Raw genomic sequence first — 20003 nt, 5'->3', positions numbered from 1 at the left:
AAAAGTAGAGTCTTGAACTTTAGCCCCACTCATGGCCCATGTAGCACAGCATTCAAAGGTAGCTCATGCTCAACCCAATTACAGTATGCTGGCTGTCCCCATGCTCGATGCCAAGCATGGGCTAGCCCTTAGCATCGGGATGTGGAGCAGTGGGAATATGTTCTCCAGGCTGATTTAGTCTCCATCTTATGTAGCACAACAAATTCAACTCATTAACTAATTAACAATTAACTTGTGAGCTAATCTAAGTAATTTGTCAAGTGGGTAAACAGAGCAATGTGTAGAGAATTCAGTCTACACATACAGGACAGACTTAAACTTCCTACAAAAGACAAACTCTTGGAAATAAAATGTAAGATCACATCATACATTTATTACAGTTTATTTACACAATGGTAAACATGACCCTTTCACATTATTTTTGGTATCTGATGCTGTCCTCAAATTCAAAATGGAAGATGAGTAAATATTTTTTCAACAAACAAAACGTTCTCAGTTTATCTATTTGTATGCTGTATTACCATTAGTGCAATGATTGTGAGAATTTCTCAACGCAGGGTTCTAAGATCAAATACATTTTAAAACAGTGCATAAAAACTAAAGAACCATTGGAATTCAACTTCTCAAATGTCATCATGTAAGATCTTGGAAGTTCATTTGTATTTGAAATTCACACTAGAAACGATAAAGGAAGCAAAACAATGTTAATTATGTTTCTTAAGATACATATAGCTTTTGTTTAGTTGAGTTTGCTTTGGCAGGTGCACTGTTAATGTACAGAAAAATAAATATACTAAAATAAAACAACACTTGAAAATAGTTCATTTGCTTTTTTTCAGTAAATCTATAAAGGTAACATACAAATTAATCAAATAATCAAAGTGTTTTCAAAAAATATATATTCCGAACTAAAAGATTTCTTATCAAAATGTACAAAAGAGTTACATTCATGGAAAAAAAATAACTGTAGAAAAATGAAGGCTATAGATGCTATATTGCAAGGGCGTAGAATTAGCATGGACATAAGTGACATGTCCCCAACAATATTGGTGTATTTAACCAAAAACCATATACAAAGATATACACAAGTAATAAATACAATTTTTTGACCCCATATTTACAAACACCACACCCATGGAGCCTAATCAGACGACATTGGCCTAAGGATATGAAGGCCGTCAACGTCAGTCCTGAGGATGCCCTTGATCGTAAGAAATGGAAGAAGGCATGCCGAAAAGCGGACCCCGCACCAAGGGGGACATAAAAACTTGTCTATATTGGGAACATAGATATTTGCAATAGTAATTTCATAATTGTTAACAAATAAACATTAATATTTGTTATAATAAATTGGCCTTTAGTGTCTGTGATAGTAGTAGTGTGTATGAATAAAATTGATTTTTTTGTTTATTTATTAGAATGTCTGTCTACCCCTCTTTGTAATTATAGTGAGCTAAAAATACTACCAAAAAATGGCTAAAATTGAGTAAATGTAGCTTGTTTTTTTTTTTTAGATTCTGTTAAGCGGGTTTTTTTATACAAGGCATATATTTGCTTTTAAGTGATTCTGTATCTTAAATTTATTTTCTGGGATCCAATACCATAGATATTCCATGAGATGATTTTAGCTGTGACATGTCAGGTTATTGGGTGTGACGTGATGGTTATGCATCTTAATTTTCAGCTTTCTTAATGCGGGTGAGGGTTAGGGTTTAAGTTTGGTTAAGCTTAAGCTTCTGAATTTCTTTCTTTTGCTGCACAATCACCACCCCTGATATCAGAAGCACAGCAAGGAGAGCACCCATCAGGACCATGGACAGTGTGAACATCCAACGTGGTACAGTGTCAGTTCCAAGTCCAGCGTCTGTACATGGTACTGAAAAACAAACACACACAACATCTGTCAAGCTATAAAGCAGCAACACATTCAGTTGTAATAAAATAGCCCTGTTCATGGAGACACCATATACCAGACACATTACACCTCACAGTGGAAAATGCAGCTGTACTGGACAGAGCATATTACAATAGGAATGCAGATTAATATCAAGTTAATTTTAGACTCTATACATTTAGATTTTTGGCATCCGTTTTAATCTAAACCTTGGTTTGTTTATAGAAAGTGTCATTCTTCATTCCAACTCGCTCCCTATTTTTATAAAAGGCAAAAAAAAAAAAACACACATTTTGAGATTTTTCTGTTGCATTAAACGCCAACATGCACCTCAAGGTTTGGGAACTAGTGATTTTAAGTTACTTTATCATGTTTTATGAGCTAATTCATCATAAACATATGAGAAATAATTTACAAAAAGAAAAAGACATGTAATAATGAGCTAAATAACAATCCATTAAGGTACATACAGTAATTTATTTTTAAAGAAATTAGAAGTGCCTGCTTCAATGTAAATATTTCACATGCCTAGTAAGTATGGTGTCAAAATCGTGTCAAAAATTTTGAAAACCAAAAAGCAGTATCTATAACTGAGAAAAAAATAAATTTAGCAAAAAATCAAGAGAATTGTTATTAACATCAAGAGTTTTAAAAACAGCTTTATAAAGAGAATATTTCCATATTTACTCTTTATGTTGTATTTGCCCTTTTCAGTGCACTTTCAGTCTCGCTAACAGTTGCAAAACCTTTCACTTTGAAAATGTTCTTACTTCTGAGCTCTGGTCCTGTTTTGACAGGAGGGTGTCGTCTAGTCAGCCATTGGCTGCTGGAGAGAAGCCCCACCCACTGAGTACATGCTACATGCCCTGCTGCGTCATAAGAAGCCTGCAGGTTTTACATCCCTATACACACCAATAGTCTGATACACATACAGTATTCCCCCGCACTGCAGTTCACCGTCTGATACACAAACACACACGGTATTCACCACTTGCCCTACATTTCAGCAGTGTGTGTGTATGTGTGTGTGTGTGTGTGTATCAGAGAGAAGCCTCTCATAGGAATGTGTCCACATCCAATCCCGCCCTCACTTTTAGTCAGAAGCCACATCAAGTTTCAGTACTATTTCTGTGTCCAATATTGTGCCCTATTCACTACATAGTGCACTTTTATAGTAATGTCCCAAAATCGTTCACTACCCTCCTAAATTCAAACACAGCTCACATTCACCCCATGAGACAAAAATTTCAAGCAGAAGTAGAAGTTCATTGAAGAAATATATTACCCATCACGTCGGTAAGTAAATAAAAATTGTAAATCATTATAATTATAAATCTCTTGACAGTAAGTAAAAAGTAGTATTATGATACTTCAACACACTGTTAGGATGTTTTTATTTCTTATTACATGGGTTTGATTATTCATTCATTCATTGTCTGTGTGATGGAAATTTGTTTATATAAATGATTCATAATCAATAGAGATATTTAATCAGCAATGGCTAATAATAATAATGGCTAGTAATTTTCAGCTTTCTTAATGCGTGTGCGAGATATTATATACTTTTAAATGTTGGTAGAAGAGAGAAAAAACATTAATTGTTATAAAAATAAAGAAACAAAAAACAAACAAATTCAGAAGATAAGAGATAATGTTATGTTTTTAGCTCTGTCGGTGGGGCAGTTTGAGTTTAAAATTCCTGGAGGGTTTCCTCCGGATTTTGGCTGGATATTTGAGGATGCCAGAAAACTCAATATTGTCTCTCATGCTCCAAGCCTGTAGGTTGAGTATTGTCTCCTTCATTTGCTTTTTGTTTTGTTATAGATGTTAGCTGGGACGAATATAAATATTTAGGACATTTATAAATAAACAGTTAATAACCTATTTAAACAACCTTAAAAACACACATTTAATAAATGCATTGTATTTTACATATTTGTAAGTGCTTACATTGAATTTGTGTGTGTAGTAACTGTTACATATCTTTGGTTCCTAAGCTTCTGAATTTCTTTCTTTTGCTGCACAATCACCACCCCTGATATCAGAAGCACAGCAAGGAGAGCACCCATCAGGACCATGGACAGTGTGAACATCCAACGTGGTACAGTGTCAGTTTCAAGTCCAGCGTCTGTACATGGTACTGAAAAACAAACACACACAACATCTGTCAAGCTATAAAGCAGCATCACATTCAGTTGTAATAAAATAGCCCTGTTCATGGAGACACCATATACCAGACACATTACACCTCACAGTGGAAAATGCAGCTGTACTGGACAGAGCATATTACAATAGGAATGCAGATTAATATCAAGTTAATTTTAGACTCTATACATTTAGATTTTTGGCATTCGTTTTAATCTAAACCTTGGTTTGTTTATAGAAAGTGTCATTCTTCATTCCAACTCGCTCCCCCGCACTGCAGTTCACCGTCTGATACACAAACACACACGGTATTCACCACTTGCCCTACATTTCAGCAGTGTGTGTGTGTGTGTGTGTGTGTATCAGAGAGAAGCCTCTCATAGGAAGGTGTCCACATCCAATCCCGCCCTCACTTTTAGTCAGAAGCCACATCAAGTTTCAGTACTATTTCTGTGTCCAATATTGTGCCCTATTCACTACATAGTGCACTTTTATAGTAATGTCCCAAAATCGTTCACTACCCTCCTAAATTCAAACACAGCTCACATTCACCCCATGAGACAAAAATTTCAAGCAGAAGTAGAAGTTCATTGAAGAAATATATTACCCATCACGTCGGTAAGTAAATAAAAATTGTAAATCATTATAATTATAAATCTCTTGACAGTAAGTAAAAAGTAGTATTATGATACTTCAACACACTGTTAGGATGTTTTTATTTCTTATTACATGGGTTTGATTATTCATTCATTCATTGTCTGTGTGATGGAAATTTGTTTATATAAATGATTCATAATCAATAGAGATATTTAATCAGCAATGGCCACGCATGCTTGTGTAAACTGAAATTGTTTTATTCCTAATTCTCTGTGTGAGACCGCAGACTTATGTGTGTGTTTCAAATAACATATCGACACCTTTCCCTTCAATCAACTCCCTTTGTCTCCAGACCACAGAGGTAGAGGGGGAGGCACAGGTCACGTCTGGAAAGGTGTTAGAAATACAGGAGATAGGGGAAAACAAATGGTGGGAAACTCTGAGTTTTGAGAACAGGATACAGCGAAAGATGACTGAAATGTAAAAGAGTGAACAGATGGTGTACTTCAAAGGGTTTTCCATGTATAAAAAGACGCTGATCAAAAATGGTCAGCAGAGAGGTGAAAAACAGCGTTGCGCGCACGTCCCTCTCTCACGTTAATTAATAAATGCTGTCTCACTTGATGCCGACTCAGAGACTCAAAGAGTGTCTTATTTTCTGTCATGATTTTTCCACCACATCTGTAATCAATTATCCAATTCAGGATCGCTGTGGGTCTTGAGCCTACCCAGAATCACTGGGCACACACCCTGGAAGGGGCGCCAGTTCTTCACAGAGCGAAACACACTCACACATTCACACGTATGGACACTTAAGTAGCCAATCCACCTACCAACATGTGTTTTTGGACCATGGGAGTAAACCGGAGCAGGTTGAACTCTGATTAATAATTCCCAAATTTCAAACCTGTAGTGACTTAAAAACTCTACAGTGCAGAATACCAAGAGTTTTGTATGATGTATTGAGAGTGCTGTTTGAACTGCTAAGAATATGGGAGTGGAGGGGATGGAATGGCCTGCCAGCAGTCCTGACCTCAATCCCACTGAACACTTGTGGGATCAGCTTGCGTGTGCTTGAATAGAAATACCACATAAGGAGTAATAATGATCAGTTATGAAACAACTTGCATCTCTGTCCTTTGTGAATAATTGTAATTTTTAATAGGAACTCACAACACAGAGGATTAAATATATTTGCAAGTAATATATAATTAATTATTATAGGCAATAATTAATTGCTCAATAGCCTATACTTTATAGACATGGATTTCAACACCTGCTGCTGCTTTAATACACCACACTAACCAACCAATACATCATAGTTGACAAAGCCAGAGTTGTATAAAACTTTATATTTAATATTTATGAGGCCACCCGTTGTGGCTATTGGGAGAACAAGTTAACTGAACGGAGTACAACAAATGAATGAAAAGTGAATCCTCCCAGCTGTATTCTCTACAATTCATAACAGTAGTCTACCAGTCATCGACAACAAAGACAAAAATCGAGAACCTCAATGGAAAAAGACAAAACAATGTACAGCCTAAAAATGAATAAGAGACATGAAACACCTATTAACAGGTTAAAAGGTAACTTTAACGCTACAATGCGCTTCTTCAATACAGTTCAATACAATTCAGCTTTATGTTGTCGCTGTCCAATTAAAAACAGGTATCTCCATTTTTGCTTATTTTTAGTTTACTACATCTTTTGAACACAGCAGCTGTCTTCCACGTTGTGTGAAAATTTCATGATGAATGGACAAATAGAGATGCTCCAAAATTACTTGCAATAAAACTTTTTTTACATTGACCTCTATAGAAATTTTAAGTTTTTCCCTTCTTTTGTAAACTTAGTATTTTGGAAGATACATGTTTTTAATTGGACAGTGAAGATATGTGTATTTCAAGTGCTATCCGGTGCTTCTTTAGCACATGAGTGTTATATAGGCATATCAAGTACCACACAGTCTTTCTTGAACATGAGTGGGAGGCTGAGCATATGCAAGGTTGGACAAGGCAGAGTTTGATATCGGTTTAGTTTGATGTCAACATCCAACTCCTCTTTCCTACAGGCTGCAGCGAGACATGCTTTCTATCAGATAGTGGTGGGTCTGCTGAACTGCAGGGCAAGGGGCGAATACTATATCTGCATGATGTGTGAGTGTGTGTATTCGATGGCATGGTGCAGGGTGAGGGGCAAATTTTGTGTGTGATGGTAAAATTCATGGGCTTCTGCTGATGTAAAAGTGTGTGTAGAATGTACTCAGGGGTGGGGCTTATTTCCAGCTGCCAATGGTGGACTAGATCCTACCCTCCATTCAAACAGGACCAGAGCTCAGAAATGAGAAGTGTTCTTATTCAGGCAAAAGGTAAATGCGGACTGTGGTGCTGTTAGAAATTGAATGTTGCGAGAAATCGGTAAGTGTTGATGAAGAATGTTTTTGACAGTATGTGAACCATAACTCAAATCAATATTTTTGGACACTATATGCAATGGCTTTATCATACTGAATATTTTTAATGTTCTTATTAAACAAACCAGAAAAAAAACTGCCCCCTCCTTGCCTAGTGATTCAGCCTTGCACCCAGTGATTCCGGTTGGGCTTCGGACCCACCGTGACCCTGAATTGGATAAGTGGTTTCAGACAATGAATGAATGAATTAAAAAAAAATGTATACCAGATAAAATACTGCGCTTGGTTCTTGAATCCTTAGAGATATGTTTTTCACCACCTCCTATAAAAAAAAAAAAATTAAAACATATCACTATGCAGTGGTGCATGGGGGTGCAGCCGGTAGTGTCCCTGTCACACAGCTCCAGGGACCTGTTAGTTGTGGGTTCAAGCCCCACTCTGAGTGACTGTGTGTGAGGAGTTTTGAGTGCTCTGGTTTCCTCCCACATTCCAAAAACTCATGTTGGTTTGTGAGTGTGTGAGTGAATGTGTAAGAGTGTGTCACCCTGTGAAGGACAGGCCCTGGCAGGACCCACCGCGACCCTAAAATGAATAAGTGGCTACAGATGTTTAGTTTAGTATCTCTATTCTCTAAATATCAGACATTCATGAGATTCACTTTGAAGACTAAAAAGTTACTGCAAAGAGATTGCTTTAATAAATATGAATAACTGAAAAAGCTGAGCTATACAGAGGATCTCTCACTAGAGGTCTGGACATCCCACAGTCACTAACACCATTAAACCCCACAGCAGATTCTTGGGGAAAAATAAATAAAATCACAAAGTGGTTTTCATAATTCTACAATAGCAAACTGTAGTCCATCTATTGCATAAATTGTTAGCCTCCTAACACCATGTTCTTGTTCAGGACCCCACAGAGCAAGTATGATTTGGGTGGTGGATCATTCTCAACTCTGCAGTGACAATTATGTGGTTCTGGGGTGATAGTGTGTGTGTGTGGCGCTGGTATGAGTGGATCAGACACAGTAGTGCCACTCAGTCTTTTAAACACTGTGTCCACTCACTGTCCACTCTTTTAGACACACCTACCTCATTCCTCCACCTTGTAGATAAATTTTAAAAGCCCACTCATCTTATATGTATGCAACTGTCAAGGCATGGGATCAGACTGCTTAATAGTCCCCGAATTAACCAGCTAATGCACCATAGATTTGGTTTCCCTTATGGGGCAGCCTTGTATAAAATATGTCTAATCTCCATTATATCCAAGCCACTAGGTGTCAGTATAACAGTTTTCACATCATGAAGACCGACCGCTGGGGTAAGTGTGTGCGTTATCAATTAACTGACAAAAAGGAAGATGAAAATTTAATATTTGCTGTTTTATGGCAAGCTGAATATCTGGTAAAACAATATTCCTCTGAGGTTAAGCATAAATCTCACTAAAATAATTTATATCAACAGAAAAAGGCATAGTTCATGATTATCATCAAAAGACACTTTTAATAAAGTTGGAAGGTGTTTCTTCACCATGTGCTAGCTCTCCAGTCTGTGTGTGTGCTCGAAACCAGTGTAATTTGTTTACGAAGCCCCAGGGTGTGTAAATGAGTAAAATAATCTCTGTTTGGTAGGCAAATTTTTCTTACTCTCTCGGTTTTTGTGGCAATATTAAATAAATAAATAAATAAAAGTTAATTTATTAAAAATTATAATTAATTAAATGATCTATTGAATAATTAAATTTTAATATAAAAGCTTAAAATATTTTGTCATTTATTTAATCGGTATCATCCTATTAATTATTTAACTATTTATATATTTATTGAATGTGCCTTGCAGCCTCGCACCATGGAATAATTAGATCTGTCAACATCCCTCATCTGTCAGTGGACGGGCCTAACTCCGATCCAGTAAGATTGTTTGGCACATTATGACAAGACAGATTGATTACGTACGTTAGATTGATATACTAATGATAGTTTTACGAGGGCAAAATGACAAAAGTAAGAGTTCAGGGTGAAAAGGTGCCCTAAACTCTTAAGGGAGGCTGCAAATTTAATTGAAAAGGCATTAATAAACACCCCTGCTGCTCTGTTATCTTCCACTTCATCAGGTCCCACCCCGGCACCCGACAGCCTGCCTGCAGTTAGCGCTAGCTAAGTAGAAAAAGATCCTAGCGTCCGACTGACAGCAGGCTATCAATCAGACTGGATTGGAGTTGGGTCTGCACAAAAGAGTCGCTTTTTCTCCTTAAACATACCATTCTGAACATAAATAAACCAAAGATAACTGCAGCTCCCCACAATCATAGACATTGCCTTCAAAACAAAATAATTAAAATATTTTCATTTAAAATATTTCAGTATTTACAAGCTCATATTTTAGTGACAGTTTAGACACTAACTAAAATCACTGGCAATTACAGAGCAATTACAGAGCTACAGTGTATTACTGGTGAAGCTAAAAGTCAGCTGCTCTAACATAGTATGATACATCATAGTCCATCACATGTATGTTGCAACAGTCCAACACAGGGCACCACACATTTTCACACACACTCACACCTATGGACACTTTTAAAGTACCCAATCAACCTATAAGTGTGTGTTTTTGGATTCTGGGAGGATTCCAGAGCATGTAGGGTTCATTTTAGTTTAAAAAGGCCTGTTCTACATATTACACATTTTATGTCTCAGACACTAATAATAAAAGTTTAAAAATTCTACACAGGAGTGTAAACTTCTTGTTGGAAAATAATATATTAAAACTGACAAAATGCTTACAGTGCTGTTCCTCGAAACTCAATTCCACATTATCTAAAAATTAATAATTGTTGCTGTCTCGCAACTATTTTAAATAAATTAAAAAGAAAAATACATACCTTCAACCTTCACTGTGTAGATGTGAATGGCCTCTTTATTAACAATGTCCCGTACGGTGTACACTCCACTGTCAGATGGACTCATTCCTCTAAACTCAAGGGCAGCTGAAAGTGAAACTCTCTCTTTATACTCAGGTTTACATTGTAGTATGTGTCCATCCACTGAACAGATCTGAGCTCTGGAAGGTGTAGCTCCATCTGTGCTATTATAAATCACCTCCACTGGCTCTGAAACATCCAACGGCAGCACCAGAGGCTGGGTGGATATTATTTGATGTGAAGTATTCAATGCTGAGAAAAAAGATCACCATCAGAAATTCAGTTGCTTGCAGTTGTTATAAAAAATATACTCACAGTAAATGACTATCAGTGACAATGAGTTGAGAACACAGGAAAACTTACGCTCAATTTGAAGATGCCAATCACAGAGATCCACATTATCACAATCACAGGTGTACCGGGCTCTCTTGCTGAAATCTGCATTATTAATTCTGAGGGAGAAATCTCCTTTCAAATATTGATCATGGGACATCTGAAAACCCTCTTTTAATGATCTGCATGAAGTCTGATCACACTCAGCCAGAACATCAGTGGATTGATGAAAAAAGGTCCATCTGACCACACCAGAACAGCTCTCATTGCAGGGGAGAGAAACATTGTCATGGAGCTTCACCTTCACTGGAAGAACAGCTGTGTAAGCCACTGAGAGAGTAAAATAAAAGAGACAGAGCATGTGTTAAAGGACATTAACATTCCACCATAAACATGTGAAAACTTCTAATCATAGAGTTTCATTGCATTATTCCCTCTTTGTCAAAACATATCATAACATAATAACAGTATAATTTTTTAGGATATTAAAGGAGCTGTCAGTCATTTTCTCCATTAATCTCCACATGAGAGTGTTGCTCTACTGACACCTAGTTGCCTGTATGTATCAGAGTTTCTGTACCATAGCTACTGACATTCAGGTGCTACAACTTCATTTCCAAAGAAATTGGGACATTAGGTAAAACGTTAAAATAAAATAAAATTTTAAAAAAATGTAAAAAAAAAAAAAATCTGTGATTTGTTCGTTCTCTGGAAAAAGTTCAACTTAAACCAAAATCATAAACCCACTGAGGCTGGATTCAAAATCACTCATTTTTAGGGCTCTGGCTGTTTTTCTCCTGGGAAAAAAGAGAAAGGAGCAGGCGCCAATCCAGCTGCTGTCTTGACTCTTTTCTATGGTCCTGTCCAGCTCTCCTAATGGCCTGTGTCATGGTATCTCCTCCATGCCCTTCAGAGTGTGCTGATAGAGACAGCAAACCTTCAAACAGCACATATGGACATGCACACCTGGAGGAGCTGGAATACCTGTGCAGCTTCAGTGGGCTGAAGGTATCGCATCATGCTTCCAGTAGTGTCAAAGACATTAGCAAAATACAAAGCTAAACAAAAATCAGTCTGAAGAGAAGAGAGTAATGGTCTGTGGCCACAACCTGCAAAACCAATACATTTTTGTGGGTTGTCTTTTTGTTGCCACCCAGTGCAGTTGTCACACTCATTTACACCAAAGCAGGTAAGTGATTCACATCGCTTATAATACTTAATGCCCCTGAAGTTGAACTGAAATTTACAATTAGAATCACTTTATTGGCCACATGCACACAAAGAAATTTGTTCTCCGCATCTCACCAAATCTGTGCAGATAAACACAAGTTTATATGCACACACACACACACACACACACACACACTAGTGAACAATAAAGGCAGTGAGCACACGTCCAGAGCGGTGGACGTGTTTTAAACATTCCACTATAAGCAAATTAATAAAAAGGGTATGGATTGAATATCTAGCAAAGAAACATATTTTGGGCTAAAAAAATTTGGAAAATTGTCACACAGTTCAAACAGAACATTTCATTGCAAAGAATTTAGATTTTTCACCGTCTAAAATTGTGATATAGCCAGGGCGTGTCTGGGCAGGACCAGACACCACTGATGAATGTGTGTGGCCTTCAACCCCCAGAAGACATTGCAAGAGAAACCATCATAATACTGAACTTCATACTTTGTGGTCATGCTCTTGGAACACATTTTAAATATTAAACTTTGGTGTTATGTATTAGTATACATAACTAGTATTACATATACATACATATACAATGTATTAGTATATACAACACTAGTATTCAGAAAAGGTTCCTTGCAGAAACACTACCAAGTTCTCCTGGCCTGAGCAGTCTTGTCTTGTCCTGCTGTTGGCTGCACTAAAAGAAACTTCGCTTATGTGCATCCCTGGTTCAGACACTGGAAGTGAAATTAATTTATTAATTTAATTAATTAACTCTCTTTTCCACTTTAAATTTGGAGCAGTAACTGGCATTTATCAGCTGTCCATTCTAATTTAAAAAGAGCAGCAATGACATCCTGGCATCCGCACAACTTTCAACTCTACATCAACAGTGCAACAGTTAAATTTTGTCTGTTTCTGCCTCTGGTCCCTGCAGGGCATGACAACATGGTGGAGAGTTTTGGCTGCAATTTTTTTTTAAACTAAGGGAATGGAGGCACACCATTCATGTTACTGAAAATCATGGGTATCAAAGGTATGGGGAACGTCACAGCTGGCGGATGTCACTACGGTTACACCTACTAAGTTGCATAAAGACTGAGTAAGTGGCAACATTAGTGTTCAGAGTGTTCAGTGTGAATGCAGGGAAACACATCTCAAACTCATCTCACATTTCAAATGGACAACAACTGACTTTACAAACAGATTCAGAAAGAATTCAGAGCTGACTGTTTACACATTACCAAAAGCTAATGAAAAGAGAAACAAATCACATGTTAATGAAGTACACAGTATCTCTCCTCACGCCGAACCTAACTAATATCATTAATGTTGCTGCATGCGAATACATCTCAGAGTCGCAAGGCATCTAACTCCAACTGCTCCCCGGGCACCGTAGCTAGGGCTGCCTACCACTCCTGGCATGTGTGCTCACTGTGTGAGTGTATATTACTTCACTAGTGTGAGTGTAAATGTGTGTTTCACTGCACTAATTGGGTTAAATGCAGAGAACAAATTCCTCAGCACAGCAGCCAGTAAAGTGATTCTGACACTGAGCACCAGTGTGGTGGATCATTGTTGAGTCTAACTGTAACTATTTAATCAGGTCATCACTTGTTTCAGTCCTGATTACACTGCTGCTTTTTATAACTGTATAACTGTTGGCAGCTGTTTTATAATGTTTTGAAAAATTACTGTCAGTGACCAATAGACCAAACAAACCTGAAGAAACCGACAACAAAAAGAAAACAGTAAATTAAATAATCTTTGTTATTAGATTAATGTAGATTTATTAATATATTGTGACGGATGTGAACACATGCTCCCACTTCAGATGGCTACGCCTGGGCATGAAAAAAAATGCTCATTTTGAACACGATGATACTGCTTTTACGTTTTGCTTTGCGAGTGCGACCGACGAACCCAACAGCTCCCGTTAAAAATGCATAGAACCCTGTGTGACACCACATCGAACCAGTGTTTCACAGTAATTCATGGCCAACTATTTGAAATTCAAACACAAATAAACACAAAATCAACATGTCAGATTCAACCAAACACAAACAGCTGTGGCACACAGACAAAATATTTGTGTTTGTGTTGATTCATGTTGTTCCTGTCAGTGTGCTCTGGTCTTTAGTGTCACTGAGAATAGTGCACCACCCAAAAATATCCAGCCAACAGCGTCCTGTGTCCACTGATGAAGGACTAGAGGAAAACCAACAAAAACTGTACAGCAACAGATGAGCTACTGTCTGACTTTACATCTACAACATGGACCAATGAGGTAGGTGTGTCTTATAGACTGGACTGTGTTTTAGTTTTATCATCAAGCAATCAGCATCATCATATTAGTCGAGCTTTTAAAAATGCACTAATAATGTCCAATAAAATGTCCAAAAAAGGTCAGATGTTTTTATTTTCCTGTGCAAATGCAAAGCCAACCACACACACCCACACTCCATTCAATTTGTGCATCTGGGCAGGATTTAAAGCCTATTGTCCAATGAGCATTAATATTATTGGTGGGTAATGAGCAACTTTGGAGGTGGGCTTTAAGACTGCACACCCAATCAGAAGTTATTAGAATTAGTACTGATATTTTTTGTGCTATCTTGCCATGGCATGAAAAATTCTTAATGTTTGATTGGAGAGGCAAGACACATACTTGGGAGGGCTGAGGACACCCCTGCCCATATGTGATGCTGGCCTTCTGATGCAAATGTAGGGCTGTGCTCATGACACAGTGCTTACAAACCGTAAAGGAGCACTTAAACCGTCTTCTACCCATACTCAGTGGTTCATGTGTGTCCCAAGCACAAAGCAATCCAAATGGATCATGAATAATCTGTGATCTGTTACACCACTGCATAAAGGAAATTTCTGATTTTTATAAATGGAAAAATTGGCTTTGTGTGACAATTTAAAAAAAAATAAAAAAAATTAAAATTAAAAACTATAACATTTTCATAAATATTTTGCTACATTCTGGTGGCAAAAATGTCTGACTGCTCCTTTAAAAAGTCTAGAACATATCAAAATATCCTATATGAAATGTAAACACATAAGTTATATCTTTAAGAAGAGTAGACGGTTGTTAATGCGCAGTACTTACCATTGATTAATGCAATGAGCTGGCAGACAATGACACAGGAAAAACATATACAGGAACTCATCTTGCAACTTCAAAAAATAAATATAAACATTTATAAACAAATAAGAACAAAATCATATAAAAGCATGAATGAAATAAGTGAAATAATAATATTAAAAGCAAATTTAACAACAGGTAATTTTTCAAGCAAAAAGTGGGACATTGTACAAAATGTAAATAAAACCATAATGCTATGATTTGTAAATACTTTAAAACTTAATTGTAATTATACACAGGTTAAGATGTAAAATATCCTATGCCAATCCCTTAGAGATTCACATAGGGTCCACCCCACTCTCTTCTTACCTGCAACCACAACATTCCTGTAATCATCTATCATTGGACATTTAAATCCTAACCCTAACCAATGGGGCTGCTGAGGCCATTTATGATCCGATCAACCACGAGCAACACCTAACACCAAAGGTTACTCATTATGCTCTGCGCATGTTTACCCAAATCAGTCACTGCTTCACTAGCTCTTCACAGGGGTCATCATGCACTTCCCCTTATTAGTGTTTTGCTTTGACACCTTCACAAGGCTCAAAAGTGAACCTTCCAAACTCACTTTATAGCCCTACTTACTAACTGTAACTCCACTCTGGCCTCTCCGGTAGGTTTGCAGTTCTGGGAATTTTCAAAGTTAGGAAATATACCATGGAACTTAACAGGTAATTATGGGAAATAACAGGAATATTTGCACACATTTGGACCAAAGGACTACCTAAAGGTAAGTTTCGATGAGGTTCATATTATTATTGACTGTAATAGCATTGAAACATTTAAGCAGCTATTCAATCAAGGTGTAATCTCACAGTTGCTTGCTATCTGGTAAATCAGAAAAGCTTAATGAGCAATTTCATTTAAGAGACTCCTTTACCAAAGCCAGCAGGCTAGCAAGAGGTTAGCTTACACAGGCTAGCCTAGGCTAGGTACCTATAAGTCCATCTATTAGTTTTTAATACTTTTTGGATTATATTAACTTTAATCTTTTTAGCAACACATTAGCATTCATTAGGAAATCAAAAGCATCAACTTAACAATATATTAGCAACCACTTTAGATTTGACAGCAGCAGTCTTGCAACACCTTAGCAACCACATGAGATACCAAAGAAACTGTCTATGCAGATCATCTGGTATATCAAAGCAACAGCCTAGTGACACCATAGCAACCTCTTATCAACACATTAGCAACTAATTGGGATGCCATGTCAACTGCCTAGCAATCACCTGGGACACTTTAGCCACTCTCCACCAACAACTCAGCAACCGCCAGAATACCAAAGCAAGAGTCAAGTGACATTATGACAACCATCTAGCAATACCATCATTTTGTCGCCAATTTTGTTTGTGGTAATAAACACTAAAATAAAAAGGAGATTTGCCTGCCTTCTGAGCCTTTTTTGCTTCTCAACAACACCTCTCTCAGGTAACGTCTTGGTCACTCCTCCCCATATTACCACAACATCTGAATTAAACTAGGTAAATCAAAATAAAATACAACAAAACAAAATATTTTTCTTGTTTGGTAAGGAGTAGATAAGACATATACACTGTATTTCTGCAGTAAATAAAGACTCCAAATAGACACTGTCTCCTGTTTATTCACTGTCTGAGTAGGAAGTATCAAGATATGTGTATGTAATTTCAGGCGAAAAATGGAATAAAAAAGGCCTGGACTGTTAAGAGACAAAGCAATGCACTCAGTTGTACATACTTCCATATTCAAATAGTCAAATTCTGTGAAATTGACAGCAATAAATACATAACTCCTGGTATTAGCTTTTTCTGAGTATGTTATCCTCTTCGTTTACACAGATGCTATTGTATTGTATCGTGATGTATCGTAGAGAATCATCTTGCAATATACAGAGTATTGCAGAATCACAGTATTGTGATATCATCATTATTGTGGGCAAAGTATCAGGATAATATAGTATCATGAGATGCCCTGTGATGATCATCCCTAAGAGCAACTGCCTAGCAACCCTTTAGTAACCACCTGAGATACCACAGCAACAGCACAGTGACACCATAACAACCATCTACCTAGCATTTATCCAAAGCCACCTTGGATACCTTAGAAACTGTCTGGCAACACTTAGCAAACACCTGGATGTGCCATAGCAATCACCTAGCAACCACTTATGTCCCACCTATCAACCACTTGTGTGGAGGTGGTTTGTTTACAAAATATCAGATGTATACCGAACCATAATATATAAAAGATGCAGGAAGCATGTTACAACAAACAGTAAAACACAACTACTATTGTTTCATCAAAAGGTATTTATTTGAATAATTCATTTTATATTTTCTGCATGCATGCTGCACTTTAGTTTTGTGGGGTAGATTTGATAGCTACATTATTTGCCGTATAAAAATTCAGAATTTTGGTAATCTGCCGTTGTGTACAAAACAACAAATTTTTTACAGATTTTTGTTTTTTCTACAGAATATTTGAAACTGTTTTATTTATAATCATTTAAAAGCTAACATTTATTTTGTTGTATTTTTTCTTCTAATTAATTAAAAAAAATAATGTTCTGTTATATCACCAAGAATATAACTTTCGCAACAATACCCTGAAAATTTGTGACATTATTTAATTTAATCGCCCACCCTATTAGCAACCACTTAAGCTACCATAGCAACCACTTAAGCTACCATAGCAACCACTTTGCAACCAAATGTGATACCACAGTAACTGCCTAGCTACACTTTAGAAACCACCTGAGAAATCGTAGGAATTGCCTAACAACACATTAGCAAACACCTGTAATGCCACAACTTAGTAACACCATAGCAACCACTTATGAGCACCTTAGCAACCACTTGGGCTACCAGAGCATCTGCCTAGGAACCACAATCAACCAGTAGCAATTACTTTTATTATTTGCTTCAGGAAATTGATATGTATTATTATATTATTACTTTTAATAATGATTATATGTTGTTATAATAATTGTTGAAAGCATGTTGTTTCAGCACTTCAGGAAGTTATCAGATTGTGTATTTAGCTATCAGCTAAGTTTGATATTTAGGCCAATTCCTTCAATAGTTTGCCTTTATAACATGCTTGACTGGTTACGAAAGCGGTCTCTCTGGATCATATTTTTCAGAGAATTATTATATTTAGATGATAAAGTCAACCCGAAACCTCTTCTAAATAGTTTAATGAAATTGCACAAATCCCACGTACCGCTAACTTTTAAGCACTGTTTTTAATACTGCCGCTCTACCCCAAGTAATCACATTAATCTTTAAACAGTTCGAAACCACGAATAAAACTTTAAAACATTTAAAAACATACCTAATGCCGACGCTCGCACAGTTAAAACTATTGAAAAAAAACAACAACACGCCACTACAATAACCAACAATATGTATACGGAAATAGCTTTTTTTTTCTACCGTACGTCCATTTCAAAATAAAAGACCTGTGTCGTCTTATGAATAAACATTTTTTTTATTTATTTCTTTTGAACCTGAAAATCTTTACTAATTTCATTCATTCATTCATTCATTCGTTATCTGTAACCGCTTATCCAGTTCAGGGTCGCGGTGGGTCCAGAGCCTACCTGGAATAATTGGGCGCAAGGCAGGAATACACCCTGGAGGGGGTGCCAGTCATCTTTACTAATTTTTCTATATAATCATTATATAATATACATAAACGTATATTAAAGCTGTGCACCTGGTACAAAATTGCAATTATTTATAATACACACACACACACACACTATCTATCTTGTTTGAAATCCCTGTGGATGTGGGAAATTTTTCTACATGTTTCTATTATTTACATTTTGTTGTACATTTACATTACATTTACATTTGGCTGTATTTACATTATTATTATTATTATTATGGAGCGGCACGATGGCGTCGCAGTCACAAGAGCGAGTATACAGAATGATAAAACTACAGAAGGGATCATACACATGGATTAACTATTTTATATTATAAAATGTTCTAAGTAACTTCATAATTTTATGCCAAACATATATTCATATATATAGGATATTATGGGCACCACACATATTATGGCCAACTACATTCACATAAATGAAGGATGGACAAAGTTTTACTGTAATACTGCCTAAACAATACCTTTTATACATTTAAACAAATGTCACTGCACATGCAGGAGTCTCTTACACTATAGGTCTGACACATCATTTATGCACCATATGGTGTAATTCATTAACATTGATAAAGGATAGATTTAATGGCATACAGCCTAAACAATACATTGAGTCAACACAAACCCATAGTGAAATGAACTCTCCAGATCCTCCTCTTTCCAAAAACATGCAGTTTTATATCAAACAAGCATCACTGCACATGCAGGAGTCTCTCACACTAGGTGTAACACACCATATGGTTTTAATATATATATATGGTTTATATACATAGCCTAGGCATACAGCCTAAACAATACACAAACCCATAGTGAAACTTTCTAGACCCTGCTCTTTCTGTTTTATATCAAACAAGCATCACTGTACATTACACACCTTAACATTTTCTTTGTTCACTTTTATATACAACCACCCAGATTCAAAATTTCAAGATTCAAAATCTCTGCTATACAACTTTATTTGTTATACATAATATAATGCCTAATTAAATTTCATATTTTATATAAAGTTGCTGTTTATTTAAAAAAAAAAGTTAGTTTGATAGTTTTCATTTTTGCCTCCCATAATTTTTTGAGCTCTTTTATTGTCTTTTCACTGACTTTGAAATAATCTGTAACAAAAAGTGTTTGTCAAGAAACTTAAGGCTACTCAAAGTATTCTTGTTGTTCTGGAAAATTAATTAATTGTTCTAGTCATAAATATTATAGTAGTCATCCATGTTATGATAAACAAAAATGTGAAACCCATCTTTGTGTTATGATTCCACTGTGATATGATTCCAATATGGAATCAAGTTTTCCAAAAGAAAACTTGTGGTCTCTGTCCTGTGGTCTCTGCTGGATCCTTCTCAGTGTTGCAGAGACACGGACATGTTGGGGGGGAGTTAGTGTGTGTTGTCCTGGTATAGGTGGATCAGATACAGCAGTGCTGTGTAACAACTGTACTCAGAATAGTCATCCAAAGAGTTAAAGACAAGCATCAAGAAGTCAAAGTGTAAGAAAATAAAACAGGTAGCAAATGGCGAAAAGGTAAAAAAATAAGAGGGTGAAACTGGAATCATTTTTGGTGTAAGTGTGAGGTTTAATATTGGCATGGAGTGGTTGGAGGGTGTAGTGTTTGGAGGCATTATCACATTTGGGTCGGATGAGAATGAATGGAATGACAGAAGTGAAAAAGACAATAGAGGCAATGAGGAACTAGTTGAAGAAGA

At 36.6% G+C, this 20003-nt stretch overlaps 1 protein-coding gene and 1 pseudogene across 3 annotated transcripts; both read right to left on the bottom strand.

Moving 5' to 3' along the window:
- Positions 1-20003, bottom strand: part of LOC136677908 (uncharacterized) — a 256856-nt pseudogene that overhangs the window by 169661 nt on the left and 67192 nt on the right.
- LOC136679368 (uncharacterized) lies at positions 386-18023 on the bottom strand. 3 transcript variants are annotated; one of them, XM_066657857.1, is made up of 7 exons: positions 17962-18023; positions 14608-14675; positions 10338-10637; positions 9936-10226; positions 7318-7374; positions 3845-4034; positions 386-1876 (listed from the first exon to the last, which is right to left on the bottom strand). In XM_066657857.1, the coding sequence occupies exons 2-7, from the start codon at positions 14666-14668 to the stop codon at positions 1846-1848; spliced, it is 930 nt and encodes a 309-aa protein (XP_066513954.1). In that variant the 5' UTR covers positions 14669-14675; positions 17962-18023; the 3' UTR covers positions 386-1845. The 3 variants fall into 3 exon arrangements, with proteins under 3 accessions (XP_066513954.1, XP_066513955.1, XP_066513956.1); XM_066657858.1 differs by lacking the exon at positions 17962-18023 and adding an exon at positions 15688-15730; XM_066657859.1 differs by lacking the exon at positions 7318-7374.

The sequence above is a fragment of the Hoplias malabaricus genome, chromosome Y (genome assembly GCF_029633855.1).
Source record: "Hoplias malabaricus isolate fHopMal1 chromosome Y, fHopMal1.hap1, whole genome shotgun sequence".
NCBI classification, from domain to species: domain Eukaryota; kingdom Metazoa; phylum Chordata; class Actinopteri; order Characiformes; family Erythrinidae; genus Hoplias; species Hoplias malabaricus.
This window is presented reverse-complemented; position numbering and strand designations above follow the sequence as displayed.

Coding starts and splice junctions, on each gene's coding strand:
- LOC136679368 (XM_066657857.1), bottom strand. CDS start 14,668: ATGAGTTCCTGTATATGTTTTTCCTGTGTCATTGTCTGCCAGCTCATT. Junction 10,227..10,337: donor TTGGCATCTTCAAATTGAGC/GTAAGTTTTCCT, acceptor CTTTTTTCTCAG/CATTGAATACTTCACATCAA. Junction 1,877..3,844: donor ACTACACACACAAATTCAAT/GTAAGCACTTAC, acceptor TTTGTTTTTCAG/TACCATGTACAGACGCTGGA.